This window comes from Pavona decussata, unplaced genomic scaffold (genome assembly GCF_977016875.1).
Source record: "Pavona decussata unplaced genomic scaffold, jaPavDecu1.1 SCAFFOLD_143, whole genome shotgun sequence".
Lineage (NCBI taxonomy): Eukaryota > Metazoa > Cnidaria > Anthozoa > Scleractinia > Agariciidae > Pavona > Pavona decussata.
Window position 1 is genome coordinate 3,452,501 of NW_028145556.1, and position 20,486 is coordinate 3,472,986.

The 20,486-nt window shown below is 39.0% G+C and overlaps 3 protein-coding genes across 5 annotated transcripts in view; 2 read left to right on the forward strand and 1 right to left on the reverse strand.

The window, feature by feature from the left end:
* LOC146466634 (ribitol 5-phosphate transferase FKRP-like) overlaps positions 1 to 9,691 on the reverse strand; it is a 29,412-nt gene extending 19,721 nt beyond the window's left edge. For both annotated transcript variants that reach the window (XR_014867940.1, XM_085127023.1), the window contains exon 1: positions 9,378 to 9,691. The gene's annotated coding sequence lies outside the window, so the exon portion shown is untranslated. The remainder of the gene's footprint in view (positions 1 to 9,377) is intronic.
* Positions 1 to 13,902, forward strand: part of LOC146466635 (bifunctional peptidase and arginyl-hydroxylase JMJD5-like) — a 23,837-nt gene extending 9,935 nt beyond the window's left edge. For both annotated transcript variants that reach the window (XM_085127021.1, XM_085127022.1), the window contains exons 2-10: positions 2,789 to 2,858; positions 4,121 to 4,249; positions 5,019 to 5,068; positions 5,587 to 5,679; positions 7,832 to 8,002; positions 11,132 to 11,204; positions 12,279 to 12,344; positions 12,736 to 12,813; positions 13,296 to 13,902. In XM_085127021.1, the coding sequence (XP_084983147.1) occupies positions 2,789 to 2,858; positions 4,121 to 4,249; positions 5,019 to 5,068; positions 5,587 to 5,679; positions 7,832 to 8,002; positions 11,132 to 11,204; positions 12,279 to 12,344; positions 12,736 to 12,813; positions 13,296 to 13,475 (910 nt within the window). In that variant the 3' untranslated portion in view covers positions 13,476 to 13,902. The remainder of the gene's footprint in view (positions 1 to 2,788; positions 2,859 to 4,120; positions 4,250 to 5,018; positions 5,069 to 5,586; positions 5,680 to 7,831; positions 8,003 to 11,131; positions 11,205 to 12,278; positions 12,345 to 12,735; positions 12,814 to 13,295) is intronic.
* Positions 13,903 to 16,565: 2,663 nt separating this feature from the next.
* On the forward strand, positions 16,566 to 20,017 carry LOC146466636 (E3 ubiquitin-protein ligase TRIM71-like; the record flags this gene model as incomplete). Its single annotated transcript, XM_085127096.1, has 1 exon — positions 16,566 to 20,017. A coding segment is annotated over one exon (1,593 nt), but the record flags the coding sequence as incomplete, so codon positions are not given.
* Between the last annotated feature and the right edge of the window lie 469 nt (positions 20,018 to 20,486).

The following is a 20,486-nucleotide window of genomic DNA, read 5'->3' on the forward strand; positions in this document are numbered from 1 at the left end:
TTGAAACTACTAAAAAGCGTTCTAATAAAAATGTTTCCTTTCGACTGTCTAACGATATGGAACACATCCTTTTTTTGATGACTGTTGAATATAAACATGGGTTTTTAATGACACGTCTTGGTCCTATGTCTAGATCCTCTCCTGACTTGAACAAACAGTATATTGTCAAAATAGAATGTAAAATATATCTTTTTAACGATTAATAACTGGTTTATTGAAGTGATGTAAACTAATCACTTAACAGCTTGATAATGATCATTGCTCTAGATCTGATTCAATTTCACTTCCAGTACTTTCACTTTGATGGTCTTCTTTGACAGAAAGTTGCCCATTTTCTTCCAAAAGACCTGGAATGTATTCTTTTATGGTAGAAAGTGCTTTTTCAGAAATTTTCTCACAAAGAGAGAGCTGAAAAAAAATCTGCCCAGGCAGGGAAGAAATATGAAGATTTTGATTGGGTTGCCATGCTTGAAGATGGTTCTCTAACCAAACAGACAATAGCTGTTTTGGACAAATACCTGAGACACCACAACATAGACTGCCAGAGAAAGAAGAAAGCAAAACTCAATGAAGTCCAAAGGTACATAACCAACCATTTGGCTGTAACACAAAAACTAAGGGAGCAAGACAGTGACACAAATGAGAGTAAAGAGGATGAGGTGGTCACATGTGATGAAGATGACGAGAAGGAGGACATTCTTGCTGAAATCGGTTCTGAGAATGTCCGGTCGAAGAAGAAGAATATGAAGAACACGAAGAGGGTGATGAAATCCTGTACCTAGACGATCATGGAATCACAATGAACGTAACCACAAGATCAGGAAGAAATGCAACTTGTTTTCGTCTCTGTTAGTTTAAGGTCAGTGTCATACAATTCAGGCCATGCTGCAATACGGGTAGCCTTAGTGTGGCAGGAGGGGTGGGGGGGGGGGGGGGAGGGTCATGATAAATTGTGCAAACTATTTTGGAGGGTCAACATTTTTTCTGGACCTGGAATGGGGAGGGTCTCCCCAAAACTGGTAGGCCAAAATAAAAATGCATCAGCCCTTCCCCCCCTCTCTAATTTATGACCGGTCCCTATAATACGTTGTATTTAGTTTTATACGCAATTGAGAAGCAATGCATTGAGTATCAACAAATATTCACACTAATTTACTTAATTATTCACATTAGTCATATTTCCATATTCTTACCGGTATGCATTCTCAAGCATGTTAACTCTTTAAGCCCTAACAGTGATCAGCACCAAATTTTTCCTTGTAATATCGATGCTTAATCAATCCATGAAGTCATGAGAATTAAGGACATGATCACCCAAGGTGAATTTTCTTGATATTTTTTTAACTTCTCCCCAGTACTTTTATAAGAAAAGTATGGAGACAAGATAGGAGAATTTGTTCTCTGATATCAGGGGTTAAAGGGTTAAGGCATGGCTCAAGGCTCTAGGTAAAAAACAGAATCAATTATAACTCTGCAGAAATTTACTGAAAGACCACCAAACTTGGCAGCGACACAGAAATTGATGACTTTAACTCACTTCTAACCTCGGGTCTTGAAAATAGATGTCACGTGACCAGTATTGATTGTTTCTCTGCCCAAATAGAAAATGTGGTGCCGAGTTTACATATGATGGATATCGATTAGAACGTTTCTCTTACTGTCTGGTTATGCCTTACATGAATCTGTCCTGAGTGGTTGACCTCAGTATTTAGTATTATTTAACAAAATAGGTCACGTGACTTACTAAACTTATTAAACTTCCTCATTATATTTTAACAAAACCAAAACCTATTCCATTCAGGACAGATTCAGTTACTATACGATAGAAGCTACAACCACACATGCCAAGCTTTGAGTTACAATGAACCATTCTTACCCCATCAGACAATTAGTTTTGAGCGCAATTGTGACGTCATCAAACACGTGACCACTATTCTTATGCCTTAAGGAATTTAAGGTCGCTGTGATACGTTCATTACAAACTTAAGGCCACTCAGGGGGTTTAAAAAACATTGATTTCAAAGATAGTTAGTTTCAAATTCGCGGGGGGTCTTAAAATCGGAGACACCTATGAAGCTCAATATACATTTAGAATGTTTTGCTATAAGGAAAGACCCTTTCACAGAAAAGACAAAGTGTCAAGTTTTATTTTGCCAAAGATATTGGTGAAAAATGTGGGAATAAACAAAATCACCCAAAAAAAATTGATTCATTATTTACTTGAAAACGCTCTTACAGAATTTTTTCTAATTTTGCCTACAACTTGTCTGGATTGAGTAGTTTAAATCCCTAAAGTTTCATCATAAAGTGTCTGATTAGATTTCGAGATAATCGATAATGTTTAAAATGAGAGGCTATGTGCCTCCGTTGCTATGGTAATAGCTGTTGCTTGGAAACCGATGAGAAAATTAACCGTTTGATCATATGTTGAAATGATAATGTAATATGAAGGAGATCGAAGTTTATCTTGTATGCGAGATTGTAATTTCAAAACTTCCACCCTAAGTCCAAAAAAACTGCCTCGAGCCTCCATAAAGCTTTTATACTAGTGGTTGTACTTGGGCCTGTGCTTGCGTCGCTTTTGAAAACCAGGCTTTATTTCCACTATTCAAAATAAAATTTAGAATTTAGACATTATTTCCAACTATTTAACGTCAATTTGTTGTCAGAGTGGAGTTCCCTTTGAAATATAACATTACTTTTTCTTTCATACGTTTATGATAATAATAATAATTATTATTTTAACACACTACATATTTTTAATATTTTATATTTGTTCACCATCAAGGAAAGATGTGTTGCTTCCTTCTCCACTCTTGTGCCGAGACATCACAGAAAAAGGACTCATAGCTGACGCCGTGAGTTAATTATTAATGTTATTCTCTAAGTAAAAACAGCTAACTCCGGCACGACTCCACCATCGCCAGTACTTGTACTCTTCACTTCACTTTATTTATTTAGCGGAACCTTGGCTGTTTTCAATATAATTTACACAGCGCATCGGTCCTTAAAAATTACAATTTCCTTATCTCTGTCTCAAAGGCTTTAAGCTACAGCTTATGTCAATGATTGACTGTGGGAGGCTGTTCCAGAGTGTCACAGCTCTCGGTATGCATATAAAGCTGAATTTATAGACATTGGTGGGAGTATATGGTGGAATGATGTGTTTGGAGTGCATACGATGAGTTCTGCCTGGTGGTGAAGTCAGGTCATCCCCATTAATGCCACACGGTTTCCACGGCTCCACTCCCCCCCCCTCCCTTCAGCCTGTTGTTCTTTCCAGGTAAAGCCCCCGAACATGAGCGGTGGCGGTTCCTTCCCATTCTTCCCCGGTTCCAATGCTTGCGGGTGGGGCTCTGCAGCCAAAACCTTGCGAACCAACAATTCCGCAAGCCACGTGACTATCGTCCGCCGAAAGACTTAAAATAGGGACTTTAAAATTAAGAAACCACGACGACAACGCCAACGAAACGTCACTTGACAATATAAATTTGCGTTGCTTGTACTACTTCGTGATTATTCCAATTCGTTCAACTTGTTTAATGTGGCTGAACTATCCAGCAACAGAACAGGTGGGAGCGGCCACAATTTCACATAGGATCACTGTAATGATTTGTTATATGAAAGCGGCAAAGTTAGTATAAACGTGTAAAGGCAATGATAACATACCATGTGGAAATATGGCTCACCGACGAGGACTCGAACTAGCCCGGTCTCCTGCATTCAAGGAAGACGTGATAACCACTACACCACCAGCAACTCCACAGTGACAGCGGACGAAATAGAACAGCCTATTCTTATTACATCACTATAAGGCAATTTTGTGTCTTTAAGATGTAAAAGTGCCGCCAAGTCAGGAAAAGTTGGTACGTGAAAGTTTAGAGGATTGAACCTCCAGGCGGTGCCTCGGCGTATGAAACTTCTCAGGCTGTTGAGTAGCCTCACCCCTCCACCCACCCTCATTTCCCACTCCACCCCACCCCACTGGGACGACAGAAGACCTCCTTAAATTAAAGGCAAGAAGAGGACTGTAGGTCGGAAGTTTCTGAATATACCAAGCCAAAGGCCAGTATTCTACTTGTCACTGTCTTATTCTTTCTCTTTTTTTCTCCTTGTGCAGATCATGTGGTTCAGCAGTGGGGGAACCAAATCTGTTCTTCATCTCGATGAAGGGTTTGATAACATCAACTGTCTGTTCAGAGGCACCAAGGAACTTCTATTCATTGATTATTATAAATACAAAGACAAGGTTGGTTCAACGCATTTACTGATTAAATAAAGTGCGACGATTAAAGATTTTAAAAGATGTTTTGCTAGCCATTTTAAAGCTATTGAATCTTCTTCATTTTTCACCACTAAATAAGAGACAGTCAGCCTTCACACGTCTGGTAAAAAATTTTCAGGGCAGGTATTTGGTCAAAAGATCAAATAAATTACGCTACACAGTCAAATATACTTTATGGCTTTAAAGATTTTAAATGTGTGTGAGTTGATTTATTCGCTCTGAGGCTCCTGAGAGAGGTACAAGATTAAATAATATCTGAAGTGTTTTTTTTTTCGCGCTATCAAAAAATGCGTTGGGTAACATTTATTTCAAAACTACTGACCCCACTGGACTTGAGATCAGCTTTGGGATGCAAAATGCTTTGAATTGATTTTCTTCTGTCGGTTTCTAACCATAATTTGGTGTCTATTTCATTCATCTGAATTTATGGGCCTCTTTTTAAGGAACAGTAAAGTATTTACTCTCTTTTGTTGGAATTGCTGTAGGCTTCCTCTCCCTCCGCGGAAGTCATTTCATAATAAGAGGAACGAAATGGCGGAAATAGCAAGAAAAACGGAAATGACAAGTTTCGGTGCCGCGAGGGACGACGGGAAGAGCGAGTTCCCCGCGCGCCCATCATTTAATTTCCCCAGTCCCTTATTTGTCTTCGCGCGAGCGCGAAAGAGGATTCCTGTGGACGAGAGAGCGTAAAGTGTGTGCGTGATAGATTGCTTTAAGATTTGTTTTCTTTTAGGTACCGATTGATTTCCCTGCAGATGGTTATTGTGGTGTGGATGTTGATAGGTATGGCAGCCTTCTAATAAGCAAAACTGAAAGAAAGAACTGGAAGTGAAACATATGGAGTTCAAATTTTGAACTGCAGATGAAAGAATTGATGAATGAGTGTCTATCACAGTTATGTACGCAGCTTAAGCAGCTACGAAAATGAAGTGGCTGGATGAATTACCTACATAACTGTGGTGGTTACCGTCATTTATCAAAAGAAAGATATGTCAAATTTAAGACGTAAGAATGTTCTTGCAGAAGCAAACGCTGGTAAAGGCCACATCACTTCTAAATTCTCAGGCAGCTGAGTAGGATTAGGATCATCTGACCACAATTGTCGCGCCTGAATGTGTGTGCTTTTGTAGCGACCGCTTGGTGTCAGTTAATAAAACAAGTTCCAACAGCTTCGAGTTTGTAGCGCCTCTTCTTGCTCGATCATTACAGCTGTTTGTTCCCACATGATTGAGGATCATTACAGAACCAAATAAAATAGTCTTTGAAAACCTTGAAAACCTTATTGTTCTGTTTTCTTTCAGGGTGGACTTTGAGAAGTATCCTGGGTTAAGTGAGGTTGAATTTTACAACGTGACCATGCAGGCTGGTGATTGCTTGTACATTCCAAACAGATGGTAACTGAAATTTTAAAGTACACAAAAAATCTCTGTCTTTCCAGAGTGTGCATTGTAAAGTGAATATGTGTTAGATTTTTACCCCCCTTCCTTGAATTCCGATCGTGTTGCTGCTGTTTTGAAGTGCATACGAATCAAAATAATACGTTTTCTTAACTACGCCTCTTAAACAGATTTGCACCATTTTTTGTATTTTTAAACTGGGGGTTTTCCAACGGAATCCCCTAGCTTTCCACTGAGTCAGTCTAGTGTATGTTTCAAATCGAGTTTTCTTTTCCACTGTCATAAAAAAGATGCTCCATATTTTAAAATCAGTGACAACACGCGTGCAATCGAATGCGCGTTATCGTAGGTAGTTGACACTGACTTTAGTTCATTTTAAGAAATTTTTCCTTCCTGAAAGTGACCTGCACCTCTGTGCCATTGTTTTCGTTTGCCTCTGTTCATATATTTTTCCTTTGGACGGAAGGCCATAAGGCATAAAACCTCACCTTGCCCCAATTTTTGCCGTCCATCTTTCGAAAGCTCTACTTTGAGTAGGGTGTTTGAAAAGTCTCGTGTTCCATGCGTTTTCATTGCTTATGGAAGTCTGAACCCGCATGAAAAAATTTCAGTAGGCCTGCACCTATTTAGTCTCCTACGCAGCCGTTCTTAGTGTCGTCACGCAACGGCCGTTTGTGGGGAGGAGCGTTGCGTGACGACACTAAGAACGGCTGCGTAGGAGACTAGCACCTATTCTAAAGCTCTATTTTCCTCGGACCCCAATACTGCCCTGCAGTTGCCTAGCTTTTTAAGGCAAGCAGCTGTTACGGTACAGATTTTACAGTCAATCCAGGTCGCGCGTGAACAGTATTTCCAAGAATGAAATGAACATTCGAATTTCTCTTTGTAATGTCCGACGTGTGAATGGAATGTTGGACATTTCTTTGGAAATCGTTCCGAAAAAGACGCATTGACTGAAAAAAAGATTCAAAATACTTGGGAAACAATTGTTATTCTTGAAATATTGAATTTTGCAATGTAAAGAAAAATTCATAGCTTTATACCGCCAATAAGCTAGGGAAATTTATACGGGAACTCTGAAATCTCGTTGGCGATTTTTCAAAACTTCAAAACTCCGTTCAAATTTCAAAAATATCGTTCACTCGTGACCTGGGTTGATTGTAAAGGTCCAAGGTTTGGTCCAACTTGTTTTATTTCGTGAAGATAGTTGAGGTTCTTACATCGCGGGATCAGAAGATCAAGACATGAAGTAACTATTACTTCTACTTCTCATTCTGCTCCTGAATCTGCTACAGAATCTGCTGCTCATTCTGGTTTACAAAGCAGCTCTATTTATGTTGAACGTTAAAGTTAATTGGCTTTCCTAAAGGTAAACGTTATTGTTATGCGAAAACTAGGTGTCCGCAGCTGTGATGAGTTGGAAAGCAAAAGGAATAAGAAATTAGATAGGGTTCCTTTGTTCGTGCCAAAACGATTTGGAAAACCTAAACCGCTAGCCTGAAAGTAACCAAGTTTTACTAAGAACCTGTCGAAACAGATTTTAGTTTAAGGCTAAAAGGAGAGTAAAAATTGAAGCGAGAATGATTGAGTCAGCAACAAGAAACCTTGAGGTGTGCAAGTGTGCAAGCGAAGCTGGATTTTAATGAAGCTCACTATACTAATCATTATGCGAACTCCGGCTCCAAGGTGCGAGCGCGCGCGAGCTCAAAACAAACGTTCATTAGAGATAGGCTATATCACATTCCAATTTCACAGCTGAAAACACCTCCTTAAGGAAATAACAACTTTTTTAAAGAAAACTTCCAGAGGTGGTGTTTTCCCTAATTGAAATACTAAGAACTCAGTTTCCATAAAGCAAAAAAAATGTGATGCAAGAAAGTGGATAAATATTTAGGCTTGCAGCGAAGTAGTGAAAATAATGGAATAAAATAAAGCTAAATGTTATCGTACGTCTTCACAGCATTGTCCCGTTGCACGTTGTTTTGTTCTCTCGGCCAATAATATGAGACGTTACAAGCGGTACGTGAAAGTCGCCCCAAACATCTCGGGTAAACGTCGGGAGGAAAAGAGGAATAGCGTTTACCCATGGACAAGGTCTCAAATAACATAATAAGGTTATATTGTAATTATATTTTCCTCTCCCTTGAAGGTTTCACCAAGTCCGCTCATACGGACGAAACATAGCCGTGAACCTTTGGTGGCATCATAGACCTGGGTTTGTTCCTGAGGAATGCGATGGACTGGAACCAAATCAAACACTTGACAAATTCAACTTCAAATCAATGAGGGAATTAATTGAAAGAAGAGACAATGACTTGATGTAAGTACTGAAGAAAGCTAAGGTATGAGTTAGTTCACAATGTTATACCATTTGTTAACACTATGAGATCATGGTTGCCGTTAACAAATGACCTCCGAGCCAATAATTAACAGTTTTTTCACTAGCGCGCGTAGGATACAAGATGAAAGATAGCGCGCCGAGTTGCCTTTACATCTTTTATTACAAACTGGATCATTGCACAATGCAATTCCAGCGATTTGATTGACTTAGCGGCCATGGTATATGAGCCATTATAATCCATCAGATATTTTCGCTCTCGCGCGATTGGTCTTAACGCGTCACGTGACTGAATATTCGCCAGCTAAAAGAATATTCCCCAGCTAAAACTGGGGAATATCCGATATTCCCCATGTGATATTCCCTCAGTTCCCAAACTTCAAAGGTTGAAGTTTGCATATTAAAATTAAGCTTAATGTTAAGATGGGAGAACGATTCGCTTTTTGTGACAGAAGATATAAACCTGCTGGTCGATAAAGCGGTTTATACCAGAAAGCACCAAAAAATCAACTTCATACGCTGTAAACGTTTTTGACGATAAGCTGATAACAGTCCTTGAATTAAAAATGTGACAAAAACATGTGAAAGACGAAAAGTAAGCCCATCTCATTCGTTATTTATAACTTTCTCTCACCCTGGCAAAAAGACAAAGCCATCAACAAGCTATTAAACGAGTTTGCAAAATAAGAGCTCTTAAATATTTTGCGTAGATTTTACGTCGAAGCTCGCTCACACGACAACAAATATTACAGTCGGAATTGAATGAGAGCAATAGGCCTTATCACTGTTTTCGATGCCATTTTGACGAGTAGGCAAACAGGTTTGAAATAACAGTGTTTGTATGGAAATCCGATGTCAAATAATTTTCATAAAACATCACTTCTGAAAAGTTCATGAATTGTAAACTTTTGGAACTAGGGAAAGGATTTTAAGAAAAAAATTGGAGGGATGTAGCTGTGCCAGATAGCGTCCAGTCGTGTTTTGAACTTTCCATACATTTCCCTGTATTTTTTCCCGCGAACTATTTTTTGTAGCAGTTCACAGCTGCTTCGCTGTATGGAAAGTTCAAACACAACTGGATGCTTTCTGGCACAGCAACATCCCTCCAATTTTTTTTCTTAAAATCCTTTTCCTAGTGCCAAAAGTTTCCAATTCATGAATTTTTCAGAAGCAATGTTTTATGAAAATTATTTTACATCGGATTTCCATACAAACACTGTTATTTCAAGCCTGTTTGCCTACTCGTCAAAATGGCGTCAAAAACCGTGATAAGGCCTGAATAGGTATCATAAATCATAAATTTAGGTCTCATTTCTGAAGAGAGTTCAAGGCAGCAAATGCCGCTCTCCATGCTCACCTGGTCGAGCTTGCTCGCGAAGGCAAAATTACGTCCACGAAACATAAACCAGCCATGATACCCCGAGACGTTTTTGACTGCAGGTCCTGGCGGTTCTGCCTCGACTTCTTCACTGGTCGTTTTCGGCTGGTCAATTCCACAATCGTATTTTCAATATAAAATACTGCCTCAATTGAACACGAGATAAAGGAACAGAATGACAAAGCGCCGGCTGTTTCGTTCACAGCTGTTTACACATTTTACGGAAAGTGTTGCTTAACAATTTTTCGCTTTGATCTTGTTCTTGAAAGGTAGTTAGATTCCCTGTAACCTTATCCACCACTTGTATCTTTCCTTTGTCTTTCACGCAATTAAAAAAAAAATTTCTTTTCCTTTCAGGCAAATGTTATACTTTTTCCCTGAATATTGAAAGACTTGGGGAGTTTCGAGGCCAGTTGACAAACTGTGACATGATTGACATATGACAGACTGGCAGATCCAGCGTGTTGCGAAAAATATTTGAAGGATAATAAACACAATAGCCTCCATTTGACTTTAAAAATATGCTCGGATATTTTTCCTTGGACATTATCTGTTCCTGGAAGCTCACAGTTTTCCACAAGCTTCGCTCTCGGAAAACTGTTCGGTTCTTGGAACAGATAATGTCCGATGAAAGATATCTGAGCATATTTTCGCGCCAAATGGAGGCTATTGTTTATTTATTGAAAACTAGATCATTGTATAATGCAATTCGAGCGATTTGGTTGGCTTAGCGGCCATGGTATATGAGCCATTATACCATGCCTGAGAAATAGAGACCATTAATTTGTCTACTGATTGTTCTTTGAAAACGAAATCAGCAAAATCTAGCAATAGTTCTTGATTTTTTTAATAAAACAGTTATTCCACTCGCGCTTGTTGTATATGAGTTGATTATCGCCAACTCGGCGCAGCGCGCCCTGTTGGCTATCTATCATCTCATATCCAACGCGCGCTCGTGGAATAATTGTTAAATATCCAACGCACGCTTGTGCAATAATTGTTAAGTATCTAACAAACGCGAGTAGAATAATTGTTTTATTAACAACAACCACTGACGAAAAATCGCTAAATCTTGCTGACTTAATGACATTTTCTTTCCCCCCTGATGTGTACTCTTGCCGTATTTGTGGGGTATGGTCAGGAGCCCATTACTGGCTCATATACTATGGCCGCTAAACCAATCAAAACTCTGGAACTGCGTTTTCCAATATAAGTCAGTTTTTAATAATAAAAGATTGAACAGTCTCACTGTTTCAGTGTGACTAAGGCCTAACCTATTCACTATCTGATAGAGCGCCGGTCTCGCTTCGATTATGAACACAATCTCAACTCAAGAAAACCCCAGAATATGAGATCTAGCTCAGCTTGTGAAGTTTATGTGTTGGTGGCCTGGAAGCTATAGTTATTATCGGAATTTTTTTTGGATGTTTTCTCTTTACGAACACAGGCTTTCACTCACAATCTTCGAACTGTATCTTTGTGCTGTTTCAGCCTTGCCATGACACTAAAACAACCAACACCCCACATGCCTGTCAAGAAATACAATCCACCTTCTAGAACTACTTGTTTGCGTTTTTTTTTTGTTTGTTGTTTCGTTGATTGTTAATTCATCACCTATTGTGGAAATTATATAGTCCAGTTTCTCAGTGAACGCTGTGAGGAAAAGGATTTGAAACATTCCTCAGTGGTACGGAATTTGCTAGTTACTTAATTTTCCATTGGACTTTTTACAGAGCTCAGTTGCAGCAATTTCTTGGAAAAAAGGATGGAATTTCTTACAAGAAATTTGTCAAGAAATTGAAAAAGGTAGAAACCTATGTAGAGTGAGCTTATGGAGCCTGTTTACAGCTATTATCCAGTATAGCAGTAGTTTCCTTCCCAAGCCTGCGCGAGATCGAAGCGAACGAACAAGCTATCGTTCACATCTCGCGCGTGCTAGCAAAGGAATCGAAACGATTGTTACACAGGCTAACAGCCATCTCGGAATTTGGCGTTAGGGGGGGGGGGGGTGGGGGTAGTTGTGCGCAGGTTACGACGTCTGTGACATGGATGGATTTATTAATTTCGTTAAAATACAGGCCCCAGTTGTTCAAAGGGCATATAACTTTATCCAGTGGGTAAGTCACTATCCAGCAGGGAAAATGTATACCAATCAACGCTTCTGGCAATTTTTCCACACAATTCCATACTTAAATTAGACAAATGCTCTACTCTATACACAAATTATAGGACTACAGGGACATTCAAGCACACATTGATTTGCCACAAAGCATCCTATCCAGTGGATAAAATTATCCGTTCTTTGAACAACCGGGGCCAGAAATATAAGTAACTTAACTTCAGACCGGATAAGTTACAGATTTTGGATGGAATACAAATTTGAGCCATGCCTACAATACTGGATTCTGGATTCTGGCCTCGTTGAGGGTCTTTTCGATTTTCTGACGAGAACATCCCCCCCCCCCACACACACACACACACACACACACACACACCCCTCCTATCGTAAAGAGATCCAAGAGCTGACGTTTCGAGCGCTAGCGCTTCGTAAGAGCGAATCCTCAGCTTGATATGACAAATACATGTGATTTGTAGTAGGCCTTGTGGGCTGTCTATCCTGTTGTCAACACTACCCACTAATTCAGACTGTCCAGAACTTCAATACGCAGAAAAATATACTTGCCGCAAAATCTTTATCGGTTCAAGACGCAATCCTTAGAATCGCCTCCCTCCTTCCCAAAGCATTTTGTCACGGTCTTCAATTCTTGATGACTTTCTTGCCCTACATTAATATTTATGACACAAAGTTCGTTTAGTGACAAAAGTTTGCAGTGGGTCACTTTGAGGTTTTTTCTAACCTTTCTTCCTTTTGATTTTTAGGATCCTCAGTTTTTTAATAAAGAAAAAATTTACTGGACTGATGACATGAAGTTAACAGCTAGAAAGGTGAGATAACCAACATTAGGCTCTCGAACAACCGTTCTTCAAAGAGATACAGTCGCGACTACTAAGACTGATTATACAATACTAATTATTACAGGCTGATTGTAGCTTAGTTTTAAGCTGTAACTCTCTCATAAGCCCAAGAAGAAACTGACTCGAGTAGACGTAGCCAAAAGTCGAGCTCAGGATCTGTTTTTGTTAGGAAACAAAACAAACAAACAAACAACGGTAAAAACAAAAAATTCTAGACCGTTGGCTAAGAGAAGCGAAAGACTTAAAGAAAGTCTAAAACTTAAGATGACCTTTACATATAAAAACTTACCACAGCAAAACTGTTGTTAGAGAAACCATTTAAACAAAACGATTGCTGATGCCTTCATTTATCTTTTTCAAGATGTTTAAACTAATGGATTTAGATGGAGACAAAAATTTTTCCAAAGATGATCTGGGTCAACTGGAAGAAGCGGGCCAGGTGAGTATTCGTTTAGAGTTTTAACCGTTCTTGTTTACATCATCCGCGGCCATTTTGAATTTCTTGTGAATTCGAAATTAGTGGGAAGAGCCCATGCCCTTTTACAGACCTGCTGTTAATGAAGATGATTATTCTTTTTAGTGCATTCATTATCTTGGTTTCTTTCTGTTTTTATATTTTAATTTCTCTCTTTCCTCGTTGTCAAGAGAATATATAGTTTTTCCTGTTTTCTTTGGGTGTAAACTGACTTGTTCGCTTCTTACTCGTGACTAACCAGGGCTACCCGACGAGAACATCGAAGCAAAATAGTTTATTCCACATCATTTTATTACCTTTTAAAAGGCAACTTTGTAATCTGTCTTTGTAACGTGTCTTTCTGAACAAACATTCCACCAAAACGAGCCATTGGGCCGGTGCCATTAACTTATTAGCACGTTCTCGGCATCCCTTGCTGATTGAGCTCACTTATTTTGTTCTTTCAGGAAAGCATCAATGCTATTAGGAATGAATACTACAGGTTGTCTGATTTGATAGAACAAGAGCGACAATACTACAAGGAGGACAAAAGCGAGAAAGGCGAATATGATGCTGACACTGGCGCTGGTGACAGCGAGCCAGTTAAAAAACCCGCTAGCGAAAAGGATCGTCGAGAAGAGCTCTGAGATTGTTTGTAGTCTATTATGTTTTCATATAACTAAATTTCTAGCAATGCACCTCAGTAAAATATAAAAATGAACGTGTTGCGACTTTTAAACTTTTATAAATGAAATGAAATTAAAAAATATTTCACAGCAATAAATTAAGCAAGTAATGAAGCGACGAGTTTTTCGTCACTTGCCAGTCCCTTCCTGTTACTTCTCTGACAAGTTTTTCCAACTATAAGAATAAACTGCTAGAGTTTTTATTAAGATATTTACTGAATTGGCAAAGCCGCACACTTGTTGCACAAACCATGTGAGCATATATTGTTAGGTACGAGGTGGCCTCAACTATAAGCCTGGTGGTTTCTTGAGGTCACCTCGCCATACAATGAATTAATTGTTAATATATTAGGAAAAAGGCAAATAAACGTCAATAGTCAATAGTCAAGGGTTTTCCTCGAGACAAGCCATTAATTAACTTTATGCCTCAAACGGGTCGAGTTTTTCATATGGGAGAACAAGGAACCTTCTTGATGACCACTGAGTACTTACAAGTGTCGGAATTTATATATACTTCATATATTTCGAGAATGACGTATTATTAAGTGAGTGACACAAACTGCAAACTCGGAAAAAGGAAATCCGAGTGACACTGAGATACAGGAGACTCGTGCATACTTCGCCCCATACAAGTTAATCCGAGAAAGTCTTGGATTCCGAATTCTAGGCAGTGGATTCGGGATTCCACTGTCTGGATTCTGATTCGAAAAATGGCTGGATTGCAATTTTAGTTTCCGGTGTAAACCATTATCTTTACATACGTTTTTCCGTTAAACTTTTTCAAAAGCGGATTTTGCTATTAAAGTACGTCTTTCAATTGTTTCGGTTTGTTTTATTGAAGTGTAGATTTTTGTCCAAAACAAATAAAGCGTAGCCCTAAAGATAAGCGGTCTGTGAAGACCGCTGTCCAACATCCGATTGATGAGGAAGGCCATTCTCGCTCCAATCATTGCAGAATTAACAATAACAAGCAAAAATTATAGTAAAAAGCCGACGTCTCGGCATCATCGTGACGGCTTTTTACTATATATAGTTTTTTCTTATTTATGCGTAAGAAAATCGCTTCTGATCAACAATAACAAGAAACCAAAAATTGCAAACAACAGCTTTTAATGTTCAAACGTAATTTACCTCCAAAATTTTTACTTTTTCCATTAACACAATCCTCTAACCATCATCTAATCGAACATACTACTGTACAAAATTGTCTACGGAAATGTACCATGGAATCAAGTCACAACTCCTATTTACCTTTTTCTTTAGATTACTCATTAGTTTATGGAAATTTTTACTTTCTATTGAAACCAAAACGGAAACACTGAAACAATTAACCTGAAGATTAAAAAGAACCGCCAACTTCAAATCGCTAGTTGACATGGCAAATTTAACCCCAATATATGACAAAGTAAACTCCGTTTTCCTTAAATAAAGATTAATTTCTCTTTCATCTCTTGATTTTCTCTTTTGCCATTTATCATTAAGAGATGACTTAGCACGCAACGCCCGAATTAAATTAGTCTTAAAGAAAATCTCTCCTGAAAATGAGCGATTTATTGACTGCGAGCAGTGTCTTTCTTCACGATCGCGCCCTCCGGCTCGTTCACCTTTCTAATTTGCATAATTTTACTGTCGCTTTGAGGCGCGTGGTCTGAGGAGGAAAAAGTAGGACTGCTCGCAGTCTAAGCGATTTATGACGATTGTAATACTCCCGCACTCGAACTCCCCGAGTGAGTGTGAATATGCTTTGTTATTTTAACTCATAAAATAATTTTATCATTTATGAGTGGCAGTTAGCCGCGAGTGTAATCAGTATTTTTCTGGAAAAAGACTAACTAAGCCGGCTACTTTCTACGACGCTTGTAATTCTTTCTTTGTACAATGACGTCCCTCGCTGTTTGACTCTCTGATCACTTGGGCCCAGTTGTTCAAAGCCCGATTAAGCTAATCCTGGATTAACGAGAACTTTGATTCGAGTTTAATTACTAAACAATTAAGATTCTTCAAAAAGATTTTTGGCCCTCAGTTTCATTTTACTTCGACTTTTCTTTATCTTTAGCTCGAAATTAGCCTTTAAAGCAATTTTTAACGAGCGAGATGAAAACCTCGATTAACTTCTAATCGTGGATTAGCGTTAATCGGCTTTCGAACTACCCGGCCCTGGAGCAGTTTTAAGCATTAAGAAATAAAAACCTGCAGAGGGCGTTAACTTAGCTAAAACAATCCATGACAAGAAACAGATGTGAAAGGTGATTGAGATTAACCTAATTCACAGGTTTGTATAGGCTGATCACAAAGTGTATAGTTCTAGAGTATCTGTATGTTTGTTGTGAAAAGAAGTAGAATAAAACTTGTTACCATTCTGCAATAAGGTGTGCCTTATCAACTACAGCTGCTTTGATCTTTTTCCTAATCTCAAAACTGTCCAAAACCTTCCTAATTTTTTTTCCAATGAGCGCCTCTGGGTGGCCAAAAATAAAACAATTCGAAATTTTAATACCGTGGCTTAATATTCCTTCCATTTTGGATAAAGAGAAGTCTAACGAGTCGCTTCAAAGAATCACTGCAGATGGTAGTTTCATGCTATCAAGTTTGATATCTGATCCCGCATCAGCGGCGATGCAGCCACTTGGTTCTTATACCCAGCCTCCGACGGTTAAGAAGACCAGGTGGCTCTGGGAACGAGAATGCTTCGAACTTTGCCCGCAGACAAATCGAACGAATCGAAGTCGTTCGCCTTCTCTCGCGGACGAGGGGTGGAGTGCGCGCAAGATTCTGTTAACTATGGCGTTCCATGCCCGCCAAAATTCAATCAGTTTCATTGTACATTGTACTTTTCGCATTCTATCCTACATCATTCCGCGTAAATATGAAACGGAACACTTCATTCGCGTTCCATTTCTGTGTTTATCCCAAAATTCAATCCAAAACGAAAGCACTCCTCCTTTCCAACCGAGAGGCCCCTGGTGCGAGCGTCGCTAAACTTCCGCCTTTCAAGGAATCGCTGTCCTCCGTTTTCTAAAATTTGCCGTCGCTTTGTGTTAATAATTAAAATCTTTCTTCGACGATGTTAAGAAAGAACTGGAATGTTCTGTGTGCCAAGAGCAGTTCAATGAGATCAAAGAACCGAAGATACTAAAATGTCTCCACACCTTCTGTAAAACGTGCTTGGAACGTTGGTTGCAACAGCAGCGTGAAGCCGAAAAATTGCCTTGCCCGACCTGCCGTCATATCACCGAATGTCCTAACAACGACATAAACAGTCTGCCATCCAACCTCTTCTGTAAGCATTTGGTCGAAATTGTAGAGGCTTACAGCGAGAAAGGGCAGGAAGATTCATCACAATGTGGAAACTGTGGCGAGAGAAAACCTTTGAAGTTTTATTGTTTCAATTGTACCTGCTTCTTGTGTGAAGATTGTGCTAATGGTGCTCATAAGAAAGGAAAGATTTTCAGAGGTCATCATGCCAAAGAAATTTCAAGTTTAGAATCGAGTGATGTGCAAGATTACGCCCGGAAGGCAAACATTTGTAAGGAACATAACGATGATCTCAGGTATTACTGTGACAAATGCAAAGTGTGCATCTGTCGGGACTGCGCCATATTAGAGCATCGCGACCACAATATAATTTCCTTACAGCAAGGGCTTGATAGGAAGAAATCAGACATTACAAAAAAAATTGAAGAGGTAGAAGAAGTTGAACGTCTTTTGGGGAAAGAAAAGGAAAACCTTGAGAAAAGAAGAGTAAGGTTGGATCACAGCTTCGATCAAGCCGAGACTGAAGTCCACCGGTTCGCTGAACGCCTCATAAATTTAATTCGTGGTCATGAAGAAACCATGAACAAAGAGTTACGGAAGCAGAAAGAAAATTCGCAAGATAAATTATCTTCCCAGATGACCAAACTGAATACGAAACTAAAGGCTATAGGCATCAGCTTGAAATTTGGCAGAAGTGTTCTAGAAAGAAACAATCTGCCGGAGATTTTAAACATCGAACAAACCCTTGAACGCAGATTTCAAGATTTTTTATCGTCGCCGGGAATAAGCCGCTCCACCGAAATGGCCGCTGGAGTAAAGTACGTGCCTAATGACGCGTCAAACATAGCAAACGAGTTAGGAAAGTTGTTTGCTGTCACTAATACCGAGCCTTCGCTTTCGATTGCGCAAGGCAAGGGACTAACAGAGGGTTACCAAGGAGAACATTGCACTTTTACGATTGTCACAAGGGATTCACGGGGTCAGACAACTTACAGCAAAATGGATGACGTCTATGTTGAGATTCAATCACCGGTGACCGGAAGAGTCGCGAAACCCAACATAACAGATTCAAAACATGGCCGCTATGAAGTAAAGTACAAACTCGAAGAAGCAGGAGAATTTAATGTTTCCATAACGGTACGAGGCGAAGCTATTGTAAGCAGTCCGTTCCTGTTGAAAGTGAAAAAAAGATTGCCAAAATCACGAGAGAGCGATGCCATTAGCGGTTTTATTGGCCAGCTGAAGGAGTACATCAGCAGAAACCCGAGACTAGGGCCGGTGCAGGCCTGCTTATTTTTCCTATTTCTTTTTTACTTTTTTTCTTGGTTTTTGCTGTTGTTGTTGTTGTTGTTGTTGTTGTTTTTGTTGTACAAATATGTAAAACGTTAAAACATAAGAACTCTCTGCTTCAAAAGCCAACAGGTCACTGGCCGGTTGGCATATTGATATCAATGGTGATTTAATGCAAAACATCGCTATATGGATAATAGTTTACCAAAACAATCCAATTTGGATTTATCGGTCACTTTTCTCCAGAACTACCTCGTTCGCGAGCAAATAAAAAGAACAGTAGCTCTTCAATATCAATCTTGGATAAAACTGTTAAGAAACTTTTTGTCGACCTACAAATTCCACCGCTACAGTGATGCGTCAATAAGTGAGTCCCCCCACCACCACCCCCGTCAACGTTATCAGTGTTGTTCCGCCGCTGAAAATAAGGGCTGAATGAGGTGACGGTTTTTCTACTCTCAAGACAGAGTTTTTCTTAAGGGAGATTAGAATCTATGCGCACAAGACACATTTTTTCTCAGTTAGTTTTTTCCAAGATTGTCTCCAAGGAATTTTCTAATTTTTGGAGGCTATGCTTTGCTTGGAAAATTCCTCTAAATTAATTCACGTGAAACTGACAAAAGCGGATGTTTTGAAGCCATTTCAGTTGATATCGATTGCCGCATTATAGTTTTATGAGGGAAAATCAGTATTTTTTAGGAGCGCTTGGCACTGCATGATAACAAGTTTCTCATGTTTTGTGCGATTGAAGAGGTTAAATTGGTAACTTAAGCCCCATTCACACCAACAAAACATGTTTAATTACACCAGGTTTAACAAAATGAAAAAAGGAAAAAGAAAGCTGGACCATTGGCTTTGACTGTATGATTTAAGTAAACTTTACTTATGCTTTCATTTATGTTTGATCTGTAGTCGAAAAAATCCAAAAGCAGCTGTTATGAAGGAAACAATTTTAAACTGTGTTTAACTAAACAGCTTTGAAATGTGTTTAAGCCTGGGTGTGAATTGGGCATTAGCTTCAAGAATTAGTGTTTTTTGTATCCAGCTTTGCATAAGGATTTAGCATTTTATTATTGCTTAGCGTAGCATTTAGTTTTTAAGGGAATACACCGCCTCACTATATTTACATTTAGCCGCATTCAACCGTAAAGGGATCCTGTCAATTAATTGCTTTGTTTTCATGCTTTGTGTTATTTGCTAAACAATAATCCAAAAAAGCCAACAGTGCTTGTTCTCGTGGTGCAACGAACTTAATTGTTTAAATGCAACCCGCAACATTGAGTTACTGCACAAATATTCCTTGTGATCGTTTCTAAAAATAACTATTTCGCCAAATAATTACTCGACTTAGGTTAATCTATCTTCCTTTATTAGTTTCCTTTTAATTTGTGTGGTGTTTATTCAGTTTGACACTTTTCGCTGGTTTTCGATACATTCTGAGTTACTTTTAGTCGAACCTTCGCTTATTAATAGCTGTTAATTTGCTTTTCGGTGTTTGCTCTTTTCAGCGAAATAGCCAGATCCAGATTAAAGTATGCGTGATGGTTTTGCCAATTCGTAGAATTCTTAATACATGTATGCAGTTTTTGTCAACTTTAGATGGTAAACTCTGTAATTAAAAACTGAGCGATGGTACATGTTTCAACAGCCGCTCGCTGACCTTACAATTCTATTCCTACTTCGCTAGAACGTGCTCCAAGAACCTTTGCCGACTCTACTAGCTTTGAAATTTGTTTTAACGATTTTTCAATTTAGGTTACTTTTAAAAATAGTCTTAGCAACAAAAGCTTCTGAAGTTAACAAAATATTTTGTGGTTTACTTTCGTTAAGATCAAACGGATTCTGTATGCACTTCTTTGTATTTCTTATAGTTCAATTGTTGTACGAATCCTGATATATAACGTAGTCAGTTTGTACTGTTTTTCGAATACATCTATGACAACTTGTATAATTACATCCATGATTACATTTGAAGCAACCTGTAAGATGATGTTTCTGTGAAGTTGCTTGAGTTCAAGAAATAAAAGCTGTTGGACCCAAGTCAAGTTTCTCTCATTGCTGTGTACCAGTTCGTGGTTTGATCCCAGTCCCGTAGCAAGGCTAAAACAACAGGGGGCCGAGCAATTTGGTGAAACAACCCCCCCCCTCCCTCCGTCACTCAATACAGACCGATTATAAGGAGTTTATAAGATGCAACGTGAACGTCAATAAAGCAGTAGATTTGGCATATTTCTTTGCTGTCACTGTACGCGAACTACCACGTGAAATTTCCTAATTTCACGTTTAAAGGAGGACGTAAACAAACAACGACAAAATGTTTCTCGGTTTCTCTTTTTAAAGTTGGAACCGGGCAGTAAGAATCCGACTGCAGGAGAATTCACCTACAATTAAAAACTTTAGCGAGTTGGAATTGTCACGATGAAGTTA